Raw genomic sequence first — 15,772 nt, forward strand, 5'->3', positions numbered from 1 at the left:
CTCCAGTCTGATTTGGCAGAGTTTCTACAGCTGGATGCCCTTCCTAACGCCAACCACTCAGAGAGTGTAGAAATATAATTGATATATTAGAGTTTAGACTATATCACACACAGACATATACATCCTCCTCCTCCCCCTCATCATCGTCATCATGATCAACATTGTTGTCAGCTTTCCATGCTGGTATGTGTTAGATAGGTCACCATAATCCAAGTTAGATTTTATTAGGAGCAGTTGTTCTCATATACAGGTTGCAGAGCCACATCTTGCTTGTACAACATTTCATTTTTGGCTTGGTTTTTATGACTGGATGTCCTCCCTATCACCAACCACTTTACTAATGTGCTGGATATATTTTATCTTGGCACCAGAGAATTTGTCATCTCCTCAGAAAAACAAGAAAGGAGAGGGCACCCTCAATCCTTCAGTTTCTCTCTATTTTGCCAACCACTTTATCTTAAAAAAAAAAAAAAAAGAGTATCTAGTGTGCTAAGATATGTACCTTTACTCAGGACAATGAGATCAAGAAAGTGACTGGAACAAAGAGCAATGACACAAAGGTCACCATGAATGGCTGAAGCAAGCAAGAGCACGATGGCCGAACAGAGTGACTGATGTGAAATGAGGAGAGAGAAAAATGATTGATAATAGTGAATGGGTGACAGTAGAGTACATTAGCTAAACAGATGTTTACAAAGGCCTTCAAAAGGGATAGAGTGATGAGGATGATCATAGGAGGATGATTATTGTTATAAGAATGGCATGAATGACAGAAATATAAGAGATGGAGATAAGTGTGTCAAAGATGTGGGAGAAGCAACAGATGAAAACTTGCATGCATGTTAATTTGGAAGACAGATACTGAAAGAAGCATCTTATATACATTTGAGTACGTGGATGCATCTGTTTGTCTCTGTTGCCTTGTCTTGATATAACATACTAATTGTAAGCAACAGCACCATCATACAAGCGGTGTGCTGTGAAAATACATCCAGGCATTCATTGTGCTGTTCCTTTTTGAAGGACTTGCAGAAATATTACCTTGCTTGAAAACAGGTAAGGGTTGGTGAGAGAAAGAGCATATTTGGCTGTAGAAAATCTGACTGTTTTCACTTTGACATGACCTACAGACCAAGGAAGGACAGTGTCCTGGATTTATACATTAATGTTGGATATGGATGTACTTCATAGACTTCATAAGGATTTTTGCCATTCTGGCATCACACAGATGCTTCATTATGTGCTTATCTTCGATATTCTGGAGATGAAGTCAACAGAATGATGTCTACATGCTCAACAGGTGCTGAGATAAAGCAGAGGTTTATAATCCAACACTTACTCACATGATGAAGGTTCCTCAAGCCTTCAAAAGAATAGGCTTTGGTTTTTAAAGAACCTCTCCCTTCAACCACAAAAAAAACAATATTTGTTAACCATCATGGGTACATCGTTAAGGTTTCTTTTGCTTTCCCACATGAAGATATATATGACTACTGAAAGCATTGTAAAGTACTTATTAAAATTCTTCTCAACTTTTGAAATGCCACTGCACATTCATTCTGATCAGGGTACATCTTTGTGAAGGTGCATGGCTTAGAGGTTAGGGTATTCAGCTCATGGTTGTAAGGACGTGAGTTTGTTTTTCAGTGGTGCATTGAGTCCTTGAGCAAGACACTTTATTTCACATTGCTCCAGTCCACTCAGCTGGTAAAAATTAGTAGTACTTGTATTTTAAAAGGCCAGCCTTGTCACATTTTGTATCACACTGAATCTTCCTTAGAACTACATTAAGGGTATACATGTCTGTGGAGTACTCAGCCACTTGCATGTTAATTTCACAAGCAGGCTGTTCTGTTGATTGGATCAACTAGAACCCTTGTCATTGTAACTGACAGAGAGCCTAAAACATCTTTCATGCTGAAGGATTTACAACAATTCTTGCACCAACAAAATGTATTTACTAGCAGAACTACTCCTTACAATCCGCAAGGGAATGGACAAACAGAATCATACAATGAAATCATAACATTTGAAACCTTCCAAATGTTCTTCCCAATGCATGTCATTCAATATATTTTCTAATCTTGACTTTAACAAACTGCACTTGACATCAACTTCATTTTAACTAACAGTAGAAATCTTCAAGTGAACATCCATCCCTTTGTGACTGTCATCTCTGGGTTACAGGCTGTTCCTGAAGTGTCACATGAAGCAGTGTAAATATGCCTTCAGTGGAGGAAGTGGAAATTTGGAATGTGAATCCTCATTTTGCAAATGTCAGTTTATCTGATGCTTGGGAGTCTACTGTTTCATTGTTGCTTTCAATCTTGTATCTAAACAAGTAGCATCTAAGTCTCACAAACAAATGATGCTTCAGAACACTCCTGAATTCAATGCTTCAACACCTATAATTAATTTAGGTGGCTCTTTTGGATCAAATCATCAGAAGGAGACAAGTTGGAATGTTCGACTTTCTGTAATATTTGCAACTTTTCTTTGTCACTATAGTCATTTTAAACACACTGTTTTACTTTTAAAGGATTATGTACAACAGACTTCTCAAAAGTAAAAAACAATAATTTTTTAAATATTTGTTTTTATAAATAAAATAAGGTTCTTTGATGCATTTAAATACTTAATCTAGTATTTAGTAGACATGACCTATGCATGATAAACAAGTTTGCAGCATCAGGTAGTGTCTACATAGATAAGACAGTATGGGAGCGGGGCGTTTATTTACTTTTGAGATGTCTGTTTATATATAATTAACGTTTCTGAAGTGTGTTTAATTAAGCTGTTCTATGTTGACACAATGTAATTCAATTTGAAAGATGGGGAAAATGAAGTATTAGTTGACATTGTACAACTAAAGTAGCCTCCCTTGTTTTCAGCAACTTACATCAATCACAACCTCACTTTCAGCTTTTCTTGTGGCTAGTAGCAAAATAAAAAATAAAACTGAATAAGGTAAACCAGTCTTAATATATATATATATATATATATATATATATATATATATATATATATGTGTGTATGTATGTGCATGCGTGTGTTTGCGTATGTATTCATGTATGTATATGTATATGCGAATCTGTTTATTTGATTAGCTAATAGGCGTAGATGTATAGCTATGTGTATGTGCATGAATATATTTCTATTTATACATGTGTGTATATGTAGATGGATACATATGTGTATATGGGGACACGCACACATGTGTATATTTGTATATGCGTGAGTACGTATGTGCATATGTATAAATGTGGACGTATGAGTATGTGTATATATATGGGTGTGTATGTATATGTATATATGTGTGTGTGTGTGTATATATGTATATATATGTATACATATGTATATACGGGTGCACATGTGTATGTATGTGTATATGCGCATATATATATGTATATGTGTGTGTGTGTATCAGTATGCATGTATATGTGTGTGTTTGTGTATGTGTATTTATGTATGCATGTACGCTCTTACACATTGATTGGTATGTGTTGTCCAACCCACTATCCAGCAGCGTCCAATTCTCTAACGGTTTTTTTCAAATGAATCAAGTCATAACCTTATCCATCTATTGTTTTCATAATCGGTCATAATGTCTTACGTTTAAGATGATTCCCATGCTTTCCCTGATGAGAAGGTTACAATTTTAATATCAAAGATCCCTATGGATCACACAGGTTGTAATCCTTTGAAACATATGTAGGAATAAAGTATGCAATTATAACATGCGTTTTCTCCAATTCTTAAATTCTTAAATATATTCAAATACCCAAAATTTCAAGGAGTTCCTGCCTTAAAAACAGGAGCTAACCACAGTTATTTTGTGTTCTTTGCTACATTGGTTTCTATTAACCCATTTATTCTATCAGAAGAATTTTTATTCATTAAGATAGAAGAAATACACATAATTATATATATATATATATATATATATCACTGAATATTTAATAAGCATTTTTATGTACATGTGTATATATATTAATCTGCCTGTACAGCTGACAACTTGCTTGCCACTTGTGATGATATTTTAATAATACCATTCTTCTTATATATATATATATATCATCATCATCATCATCATCGTTTAACGTCCGCTTTCCATGCTAGCATGGGTTGGACGATTTGACTGAGGACTGGTGAAACCGGATGGCAACACCAGGCTCCAGTCTGATTTGGCAGAGTTTCTACAGCTGGATGCCCTTCCTAACGCCAACCACTCAGAGAGTGTAGTGGGTGCTTTTACGTGTCACCCGCACGAAAACGGCCACGCTCGAAATGGTGTCTTTTATGTGCCACCCGCACAAGCCAGTCCAGGGGCACTGGCAACGATCTCGCTCGAAAATCCTACAGGAGCCAGTCAGGCGGTACTGGCAACGGCCACGCTCAAAATGGTGCATCTCATGTGCCACCCGCACAAGAACCAGTCCAGGGGCACTGGCAACGATCTTACTTGGCTTGCCGGGTCTTCTCACGCACAGCCCATTTCCAAAGGTCTCGGTCCGTAGTCATCGCCTCGGTGAGGCCCAATGTACGAAGGTCTTGCCTCACCACCTCAGCCCAGGTCTTCCTGGGCCTACCTCTTCCACGGGTTCCCTCAACTGTTAGGGTGTGGCACTTTTTCACGCAGCTATCCTCCTCCATTCTCACCACATGTCCATACCAGCGCAATCGTCTCTCTTGCACGCCACAACTGATGCTTCTAATGTTCAGCTTTTCTAAATATATATATATATATATATATATATATATATATATATATGTATATGTATGTATGTTTGTATGTGTTATGCAAGCTAACCAGACCTTCAGCATTATGTTAGAGCATATATATATATGATATCAGATCATATATCTGTGAATGTAAATGTATACATATATATACATATATATGTATGTATTTATGTATATGTCTATGCATGCAAGCATGTGTGTGAACGTGAGTGTGTATGGTGAGAGGTCATACAGGTAGATGGCATATCTGTTTTTAGTTTTGTATGTAGGTGAACACTGATTAACCATTTAGCATTTAAACAGTCCACATACAGCCAAAATAATCTACCTATTTTCTCTTCAAGCTGGCTAGATCTAGTCTCCCATACCTACCCTATAATGTGGTGGTAGTGGTGGTAGTGGCAGCAGTGGAATTTGTAGTGGTAGCAGCAGTGGCATTTGTGGTGATCACTTAGTTGAAATGAAAGATTGTTAAATTGAAAGATTCAAAGAAACTCACCGAGTGGAGAGAAATACGACTGTAGCAATTTCTCCTGAGCAGCTTTTGGTAATGACAATATATTGATTCCAGTTGCATCGGTAAAGGCACCACCAAATCCAATAATTTTCTGGAAGGTTTTGTTGTAGTTGATTGACATTGGACTGGCATCTTCAACTAATTAAAGAGTAAACAAATATAGAAACAGCTACATGTAGATTTCTAGAAGATGAACAAGGTTTCAGATTTGTATCATTGTAAGGAAAAACAACTGATATTTGCATCTTTTCAATGGTTTTTGGTGACATGGAGTGAAATGGTTACACTAAGGAATGGAAATGGTGTAATGACATATACTCAGCTCACATCAAATTGTTTTTATTCTACACCATTCACCACAAACAATATATGTATTAATAATAAGTGTGTCATAGCTTCTGAAGAAGGAAAAGAAAAGGGAAAATAAGAAAGCTTCTAACAATGCAGAAAGTTTTACAAAAACCTTTATATCCCAGGTGCAAAGGCCCATTCTCAGAAGGATGTAGTCTGGGAAATGTCCAGTTACACCAATTCTGTTACCTTGCTCAAACTCCTCAGCATTAGATTAGCTGCAGCAGCAGCCACTCTCCGAGTGTTGGTGTAAGCAACTCTCCGAGTGTTGGTGTAAGCAACTCTCCGAGTGTTGGTGTAAGCAACTTTCCAACTGTTGGTTGATGTGATGGGTTAGCATCAGTAGCAGCCACTCTCCAACTGTTAGTGTAAGCAACTCTCTGACTGTTGGTTGATGCAACATATAGTCATGTGGTGGTGGTAGCATATATTATGATGTTGGTCGCAGTTGCTGTTTTCATAGAAGCCACCGGCTCAAGTTCGACTGTTAATTTTGGGGTTAAGGTAGTGAGTCAATATAGCTTTTACATGTAGGTTTCCAACATTCCTTTCTGAGGCCAGTATGGAGGCATCTATCTATTTGGTGGTGTTGCAGCATCTGATCAGGTGTTTGGAGAAGGAAGACATGTTGGTAGAGAGGTAATCCTTCATTCCAACGCAGAGTGCTCATACTATGCTGCCAATGTAACAGTTGTTGAATTTGGAACATCATATCTGATATACTACATATATATGTAAGCACATGTCAATGTTGCAAATGGGATAGTTTACTAGTGTGTAGAGCTGTTGTTCTGCAAGCGACCACCTTGTTAATAGGTGTTTACATAAGGATGGTCCAGAATGGGCCAATAGGATGTCAAGTACCTTCCCTGCAGATAGCCTTGTAGACGGCAGTGGTGGTCTTCTCATTGAAGTAGGGAATCTACAAGAAGGTCTTAGAGAGAACCCTCTTGCGACTTTTAACTGGCCTACATTAGCACATAGAGTTAGTAACAAATATTGGATACCTGTTGGTCTCAAGTACATTTAGGAAATGAGTAATATGTGTGTTCCAGCTGATATTGTCACTGCATCTTTTGTGTATCCCAGCAATCTCATTATGTATGTAGCTTATCATAGCCTTGATAGGGAAGGTTGACTTGTAACAGATGAAGAGGTTTCAGCAAGCTGGTTTAAGCAACTGACCAGATGTGGCAGCACCACCAAAGAGACAGATGCCTACATACTGACCTCAGAGAGGAAAACTGGAAACCTACATAAAAGAACTTACATTGATCCACCACCACACCCCAAAAATTAACGGTCGCTCAAAATTGAGCCAGTGACTCCTATAAAAACACCACAGTGACTGCAACCAACATCATAATATATGCTGCCACTACCACTACCATGTGACTATATGTTGCATCAACCAACAGTCAGAGAGTTGCTTTCACCAACAGTTGGAAAGCTGCCTACACCAACAGTTGGAGGTTTGCTTACATCAACAGTTGGAGAGTGGCTACTACTACTGCTAACCTAACACTGTTTATTTGTTTCAATGTTTGTTTCTATGTTCAGTTATAGAAAATAACAATTTTACATTAATCTGATGGGTTACTCTATACTTTTGTAGAATACAAATTTATTATTCTTAAACAAGAATGTTATTGACAGTGACTTCGAAGTTTCAGACAGCATTCAAACAATGGCTTAGCTGGCTGAAACTTAAAAGTCACTATCAACAACATTCTTGTATAAGAATTATATATATATATATATATATATATATATATATATATATATATATATATATATATATATATATATATATATAAATATAATTAAGGGATCAGCAAAATATTTGCTTCACCATATACCAAAGTTCAGAAAATAGCAGCTAAAAAAGCTGAGAATCTCACAGATAGCATCACTTGTAACTCACAAAAGTAAAAACAAGAAGAAAAAACAATGAAAAACTAACCAATTCAGATGATTAACAGCAGACGCATTTCAGGATTATGATTAATAATTAACAATTAATAATCAATTTCCTTCATCACACCAATAATGGTGCTTTCATACCGATGGGCTTGGTAAAAAATTATTAATTGTTAATTGATTTATTAATTAATAAATTGATAACCCTTTACCCTTTTAATTTGTAATATATATATATATATATATATATATATATATATATATATATATATATATATATATATATATATATATATATATATATATATATATATATATATGAATAGCCAGTTAAGCATCACTCCCAGGTACATGCGCTAACATTTGTTTGCTTTTTATGTGGTGGATATTTGCAGCAAATATTATTTTCATGAAAAGTCAAATATGAAGAGTCAAAATAGAAATTTTACAGAATCTACTTTAGTGAATCCCAATTTTAAATTCAGGTCAGCTGAATTCAAATTTTATTAAATAAATAAAGTGATGAAGAACTTTTGAAATACTTACTATTTGATTTTTTAAAACTGCCTGTACAATTTGATAGACGAAAGTTTCTCTTATCTGTTACAATGGTTACATATCTACCAATGTCAAGTTTTTCAATATTTGGTACAGTATCACAGTAAGTAGAGTTGCAAACACATACAAAGGAGCCAAAATTGTAATTCCTTGGATAGCAAAGCTTTAATTCACCTGGAAATATTAAAAAAGATAATATATTTGTCAGTGCCAGAATATTGAGCAAAAGTATAGTAAAATAGCAGTCACAGTTGGTTAAGAATGGTTGCAAGAGAAAACTTCATGGTATGTGTGGGTGGGAGTGCAATTTGCTATGCTTGAGAAGACACATCAAGCTTAGTGAAATTGTAGTCATGGCCAGTGTTGGTGATGCATAAAAGGCATCCATGCCCGTAACATGTAATAGGCACCTGTACCACACCTTGAGATAAAAAGAACAGATCCTATACACTATAGATGTTTCCTGCAATCAAACCTGAACACAATGCAGCAATGGATTACTGACTGGGAACTCAAGCTGGTTGTGGACAAGTGCATCACCATGCATTTTAGGAAGAAAAACCCAGCTTTTACATATTCTCTCAACAACACTAATCTTAAAGAAGTCTTGTAGTGAATATCACCTGGCTATTATTGTCAACAGCAATCTGTGTTGGACAACCCACATCTGTAAGATTGTCAAGAAAGCTGAGGGTGTCTTAACATCACTCAGCAAGACCTTTGTTTCCAGCAATCTATTATAATCTATATATGACTATGGTATGTCCACACTTAAAGTTTGCATCACCTGTCTGGAAACCCTATCTTACTCAGCATATCATCTCCTGGAAACTGTTCAGAAATGTGCAACCAGATGAATACCTGCCATCAGGTATCTACCTTCCTTGTTTCTTCCCTGGGCATGGACACATTAAAGCTCAGACATCTGGCAACTGGCTTGGTAGACATCTACAAGATTATCCACCATCTTTCCAACAACAACCTTAGGTACCTTTTTGAATTCCATATGTCTTACACTTGTGGACATGCATACAAAATCAAAAAACAACACAGCACCCATGACTTTTGGAAATTTTTTTTCATACACAGTATTTGGCGTTAGGAAGGGCATCCAGCTGTAGAAACTCTGCTAAATCAGATTGGAGCCTGGTGTAGCCATCCGGTTTCACCAGTCCTCAGTCAAATCGTCCAACCCATGCTAGCATGGAAAGCGGACGTTAAACGATGATGATGATGAGTATTGCTGAAGCATGGAATAAATTACCTCTATCAGTTGTTAGCTGTCAAGACACTATATCCTTCAAAACTTCTATGCTTCCTAAAATTTACCAACAATACACCTGATGCCTCCCACCCCTGTTCCTCCTTTCTTTCTTTACTTTTTAAAGACTTTTTCACTGTTCACTTCCTGTGCATATTCTATGTACTGTTCATGATGTGGAGTGGTTGGCATTAGGAAGGCCATCCAGCCATAGAAACCATGATGATGTGTGTTAACGACAAAAAGTGGTACACAACACATTTGGCAGGAGTTACATATATTTCAAATAAATAAGTTTCACTCAGTTCCATATGACTTAACAGCATTGTGGGTACATACAAAGGACCCATCTCATTAAAAGCCAGAAATAGGGTCTTTTGATATCTGCTGAGATGGGTCCACCCTATGCACCCATGAATCTCTAAGTCACATGAAGCTGAGTAAAAGTGTTTTTAAAATATACTACATATGTGTATGTGTGTGTGTATATGTGTATGTCCAACAATGATTTAAGCGAGCCGAAACTTTAAACTCACTGTCAACGATATTCTTGTATAAGAATGATAAATTTGTATTCAACAAAGTATAGAGTAATCTATCAAGATTAATGTAAAATTGTTTGTGTGTGCGTGTATATACAAGGTGCAAGGGGCATTTGAGGACATTTTGTTTTTAGTTCATTACACCTTCAAATTATTTAATGTAGCATTTTTTTTTTCAGTAACCCTTTCAAGATATCATGCTAACTCAAGAAATGAAAAGACATGCAGTCATAGTTGCTATACATGCTAACCACAATGATTTAGAAATTAGCAAAATCATTTCTACACAAAGTTCAGTTGGAATTGGAGGCATGTGATGGTAATGTTTCATCTGTATCAAAGAGAAAAAAACATTCACAATGTTAAGACACTAAAAGGACACTGGAATTTATACAACATGTTCAATACATTATCAATGAAAACCCCAGAAGATCAATGAGGTCCATTGCTAAAGAACATTGGGTGTCAAAGTGGACTATCAGAACTGTGGTACATTGTAACATTTGATATAAGTTCTATGTAATGAGGAAAGGCCAATTCATGTTTGTAAAGGTGCAGGAAAACTGTCCTATCTGTTCAAAACGGTTATTTAACAAAGTGAAAAACCCTCAAGTTTTAGTTTTTCTCTGACGAACAAAACTTTGACCAGGATCAAAAGTCTAACAGAAGAAATGACAGGCAGTTATGTACAGATCTTTCTAAAGTACCTAGAGTGATGCACACAAAATTTCCAGCAACTGTGATGGTTTTAGGAGTAGCAAAGGTCATGTGATGCCTCCCCACTTTTTCCACTGGGTCTTAGAATTAATGCTACTGGATACATTGAGGTACTGGAAACTGTTATCAAGCCCTGGATTGATGAAGTATGCAATGGAAGGCCATACTTGTTTCAACAAGACTTAGCACCTTCTCACAAAACCCTAGTCACCCAAGAATGGTTGTCAGACAATCTTTACCATTATGTAACACCCAATATATATGGCCTCCAAACTTGCCAGATTTGAACCTCATGGACTACTACGTGTGGGGAGACTAATCGTCATCCTCAAAGTTTCAGTGAAAGCCGCCATTGTTCAGGTGATGTCCATAATGAATAAGGACCATATAGTGTCAGCATGCCAGCAGTTTCGATCCTGCACTGAAGCAGTCATCAAAGCTAAAGATGGTTCCATAGAATAATTTGCTTAAAAAATCATTATCAAGATTAATTGCCCAAATGTTTATTCAAATATATATTTATTTATGCTGAAATATAGTTGTTTTACTGTATACTAAAACTGTCCTTAAATACCCCTCGCACCTTGTATATATATATATATATATATATATATATATATATATATATATATATATATATATATATATATATATATATATATATATATATATATATATATATTTATATATATATATATGGGACTGAGTTTCTTCCTTAAAAAAAATTTCAAACAGTTCTTTTCTTGGTGACAAAGTTTTTTGAATATAGTTTTAGTTTCTGTCCAGATGTTGGTGGGAGTGTTACAAACCTATACACACATCCATGTGCACATACACAGACACACACATGCACACAAATATAAAGTATTAAATACAAGTTGGGATAGGTCAAAATAAAAATAAATAGAATAAACATTCTAAAAAGAAAGAAAGAAATTGTGTACTATTCTATGAATTTTACATTTTAAGTAAGAGTAGGTCATCATCATCATCATCATCATCATCATCATCATCATCTAACATGTTTTCCCAGGTCACATGGGTTGTATGGTTTCACTGGAATTGGCTAGGGAGAAGACTACACTGTCTGTTTTGGCAGGGGTTTTATAGCTGGATGCCCTTCCTAACACCAACAACCTTACAGAGTGGACTGAATGCTTTTTCTGTGGCACCAGCATGCAGAATAGAATAGTTGGGTATGTTTGGGTGAGTTTTTATGATGGTCAGGGTCAGGTCACAGTGATATTTACATTCCTGTGGAAGTGATGATTGCTCCAACTCCACAAATGATTGCCATCTCCTTGTGCTTCCTTGTTGTCAACTTTCCATCTATGACTTCTCGTGCACTTCCAACCAGTCAGGTCAGCACATGTTGCTACTCTTCCATCGTCATAGGACTTTCAGTTGATGGAATGATAAATGAAGTAATCATAAAGAGACATTTGTACACCAGTGGATTATTGTGATAAATGCTTGTACAACATGAATACTACTTACTGAGTCTCTGTGATAAGCACCAAGTGACAGGCCGAAGAGAGATGACCAGTAATCATGTGAAACCACAGGTTTTACATCAGTGTGTCCCTCTCCTAGAAGGATCTAGTGACAACAGCAAAGGGACCCTCACTCCCATTTTTTTTTTCTGCACACCCTGACACCATTCATGGGTATTTCTGCATCCCAACACTCTGACAGGTGCTACTACTCCGGGTCAGAGTTGACCTGGGAACAACAGTGGATAAGAGGTGGTTCCACCCCCTCAAAACCCAAGAACTCCTGAACCAGAGCCCCACTATTCCCGTGTAAGTAAACACACACATATGCATACACACACACACTCACACACACACACAAAGTATCCAATACAAATTGAGACAAATCAAATTAAAAATAAATAAATGAAATAAAGAGAAAGGAAGAGATATAGATATACAGGCACAATTTCATGAGGTGAAATTTGCACTTTAGACAATAGTAGTTCCTAAATATAATATTAATAATAATCCTCTCTATTACAGGTACAAGTCTATAAATTTTGAGAATGGGGTGTATAGTCAATTACACTGACCCCAGTACTCAAATGCTATTTATTTTATTGTCAGCCCAAAGCACCCTCTATGGACTGATAGATGGTGCATTTCTAGCTCATCAGGTGACTTAAGTATCAAATACAAGAGAGGCAACTCTTGAGCTGACTAGCAAGCTATAGCTTTATCAGAAATCACAGTAAATGAGATTTACTGATTTGTGTGCATCAGCCACCAGGCAATGGTGTTCTTATAACGCTTTACCTAAAGCAAGAATTTTTTAACCATGGTAAACTGCAGTGAAATAGCCTTTACAAGTTAAAAAACGTCCGAAATCCCTAAGAGAAATGCTGATCACAAAGTGGAGGGAGGTTGTGGAAGGAGACCCAGGAAGAGATGAGACGAAGTATTGAAAGCCAATCTCAAAACACTAAACCTTACAAAGGAGATGACAGAGAACCAAGATATGTGGCACATTAGTATACTCGAGAAGACCTGCCCACCACAACGGAATTGAGATTCTAAAACCAAGGTGCCATGTAAAAAGCATTGGTGTGGGTGCCATGTAAAAAGCACTGGCGGTGATGTCACATAAAAAAAGCACCCAGTACATTCTGTAAAGTGATTGGCATTATTAGGAAGGGCATCCAAAACAGACTATGGAACCTAGCATGGCCCCTAGCCTTGCCAGTTCCTATCAAGCCATCCAACCCATGCCAGTATGGAAAACGGATATTAAATGTTGATGATGACGATGAACTAATTACTTTACTTTCAATCATTGCTTCATGCTACAACTTTGTCTTTATATCAGCCAAGTGGGATATGCACACGAATCATTAAACGGTATTTACTGATTTTTTCACAAAGTTAAAAGCTTCTTGGTCATCTCAGAGTCACCTCTCTTGGTATCCAATACTGAAGACAGCTAACAAGCTAGAAAATCAGTATCTATCAGTCCACAGAGGACACTTTAAGGTGACAATAGTGTTGTTACACCTTTGTAACTAGTCCAAATCCTGCTTCCACAGTCAAAAAGCAAAGTACCAGTCTTGTATTAGGGATTAATAAAATTGTTAGTGCAACAGATGAAATACTTCGTGTTCCAGCTTTTCATGCTCTGAGCCCAAATCTTGTTATTACCTACTTGGGTGGTAGACCACCTGGTGCCTTGGGTACTTTTAACAAACTCTATTCTATTGCAAGCATTCAGGCCAGCTCTCTGGTTTGAGCTTTAGAGGCCCAGCAAAGGGGTCATGGGAATTACCCTTCCATACTGTCTAAGCAACAAAAGAATTCCTCTTTCAATCGGCAACATCTGTTCAACACCATATAATATTCTATTCACAAACATATTGATTTTATTTCTTAAGTGTCTTACAACTTAACAATTGCCAATTGTCTTGAGAAAAGATTTTTCTGTGATCTTTTTACACATGAATAAATTGCTTGAATACTCACAACATATAACATATGCACATAGGATACAGGTGTGAATATCATATAAATGCTTGTATGAATATTATATAAAAGTTTATACAAATTAGGAATGGAATATTATATAAAGGTTTGTATGAATTGGGGATGTAAATATCAAGTTTTGGAATTTTTTTTTATTACATATTCATAAAAACTGTTTTCATGAACCAAAATTGGGCATAAAATGCCATTTAATTTTGATGAATTGCAATTTGAGATTGAATTTTCATTTTAGTTTTGATTTCACTTTTCAGTTTTGGTACGTGGTAATAAAAAAAATTAAATCTTATGAAACAGAGACTTCAAATTCAAAAGTGTATTTTTTTTAATAGCTAAAATGACATTTCTATTACACTATTTTGTGGTGTGAGATAATCTCGTTACACAACACTCTCATGGTATCTACCATAATACAGTTCATTCTAATCGAAAATCCACACTTAAGTGGGGATAAACGTTGTTGTTTAATCCCAGATCAGCTCCTATCAAGAAGACCTATGATCAAAAGCATCCCAAGTGACCATCCAATCATACTTTTAGACAAAGTAGGTGTAAGACTACATCCAACATGTCCATCACTTTTTCTTGAATAGTTGTGTGATTTGAGGGAGATTTCATTGCTATTTCTAACAGGTTGAATATCATGTATAGGTTACTCTCATTGATTCAGATAGGAATCAATGTTGTTTAGCCAAAGTTAACTGTCACTGAACCAGACCTACTGGGGTGCTAAAATTCATTTCAGTGAGTTTTAGGAATACAAAATAAACATCACATGCTTTGTAATACCATTCCAGATTTACAGAGGAGTGCTGGTTTATTTGACTTGACATTGAAGGGGTACAGGACTAACAAAATATTAAGAAATATTGATCCAGAAGCTCCTTCACTGGTTTGTAGAATGAGAGGTAGACTCATAAAAAGGGCATTAGCAGATGGGAGCTGAATTTAAATGCCATTAAGGTAAACTTTTCCTCTCAATTTTCCAAGAAGAGTAAAATAAGAAACCAGTTTCATACAGAGGTTGATATAATTGACTTTACCCTTCCACAAACTGTGTAACCTTCAACCAATGACTGCCAGAAATCACTATGATGATGATGATGATGATGATGATGATGATGATAATGATGACAGTTTGAAATTTTGGCATAAGGTTAGCAGTTTAAGTCAATTAGATAGTGCAGTAAATCTTCTTTTTCATGATGTATTTACATTGAGCATGACACACAGATGACTATTTTACATACATGCATGCATGCACACACACACACACACACGAGAGAGAGACAGACTGACAGACAGAGACAGAGATATGCTGCAACTCATATTCTGTTGCCAACTATAAGTCGTATTCTGATGCACCACCTATGTATCATATGGTATAATGTCAACTACACATGAATGCTAACAAAACATCTCCAACAGATAATGTTGATACACTTTACAGTAACATATGGATGCTGACTAAATATTTGACAGCAGATGCCAATTAAACATCAACAAATAGACACCTACCACCAAACTTCCTCATTTTAGCAGCCAAATCACAATATTACAGACCAAAGTTCTTTTGTGTCTGATAAAAGTTGAATCTTAGCTGCCAAACATTAAAAAGACTCTGAAAATACATACATACGGTCTTTATGGACATAGA

The 15,772-nt window shown here is 36.3% G+C and overlaps 1 protein-coding gene across 5 annotated transcripts in view; it reads right to left on the reverse strand.

The window, feature by feature from the left end:
• The window catches only part of LOC106878218 (lysosomal acid glucosylceramidase), a 73,847-nt gene that overhangs the window by 29,005 nt on the left and 29,070 nt on the right, over positions 1–15,772 (reverse strand). For all 5 annotated transcript variants that reach the window (XR_016244449.1, XR_016244450.1, XM_089363671.1 and 2 more), the window contains 2 exons: positions 8,078–8,263; positions 5,243–5,398 (listed from right to left, as the gene is read on the reverse strand). Coding sequence is in view for 3 of the 5 variants with exons in the window: in XM_089363671.1 (XP_089219797.1) it covers positions 5,243–5,398; positions 8,078–8,263 (342 nt within the window). In the remaining 2 variants the exon portion in view is untranslated. The remainder of the gene's footprint in view (positions 1–5,242; positions 5,399–8,077; positions 8,264–15,772) is intronic.

The sequence above is a fragment of the Octopus bimaculoides genome, chromosome 15 (assembly GCF_046866305.1).
Source record: "Octopus bimaculoides isolate indiv1 chromosome 15, ASM4686630v1, whole genome shotgun sequence".
NCBI lineage: Eukaryota > Metazoa > Mollusca > Cephalopoda > Octopoda > Octopodidae > Octopus > Octopus bimaculoides.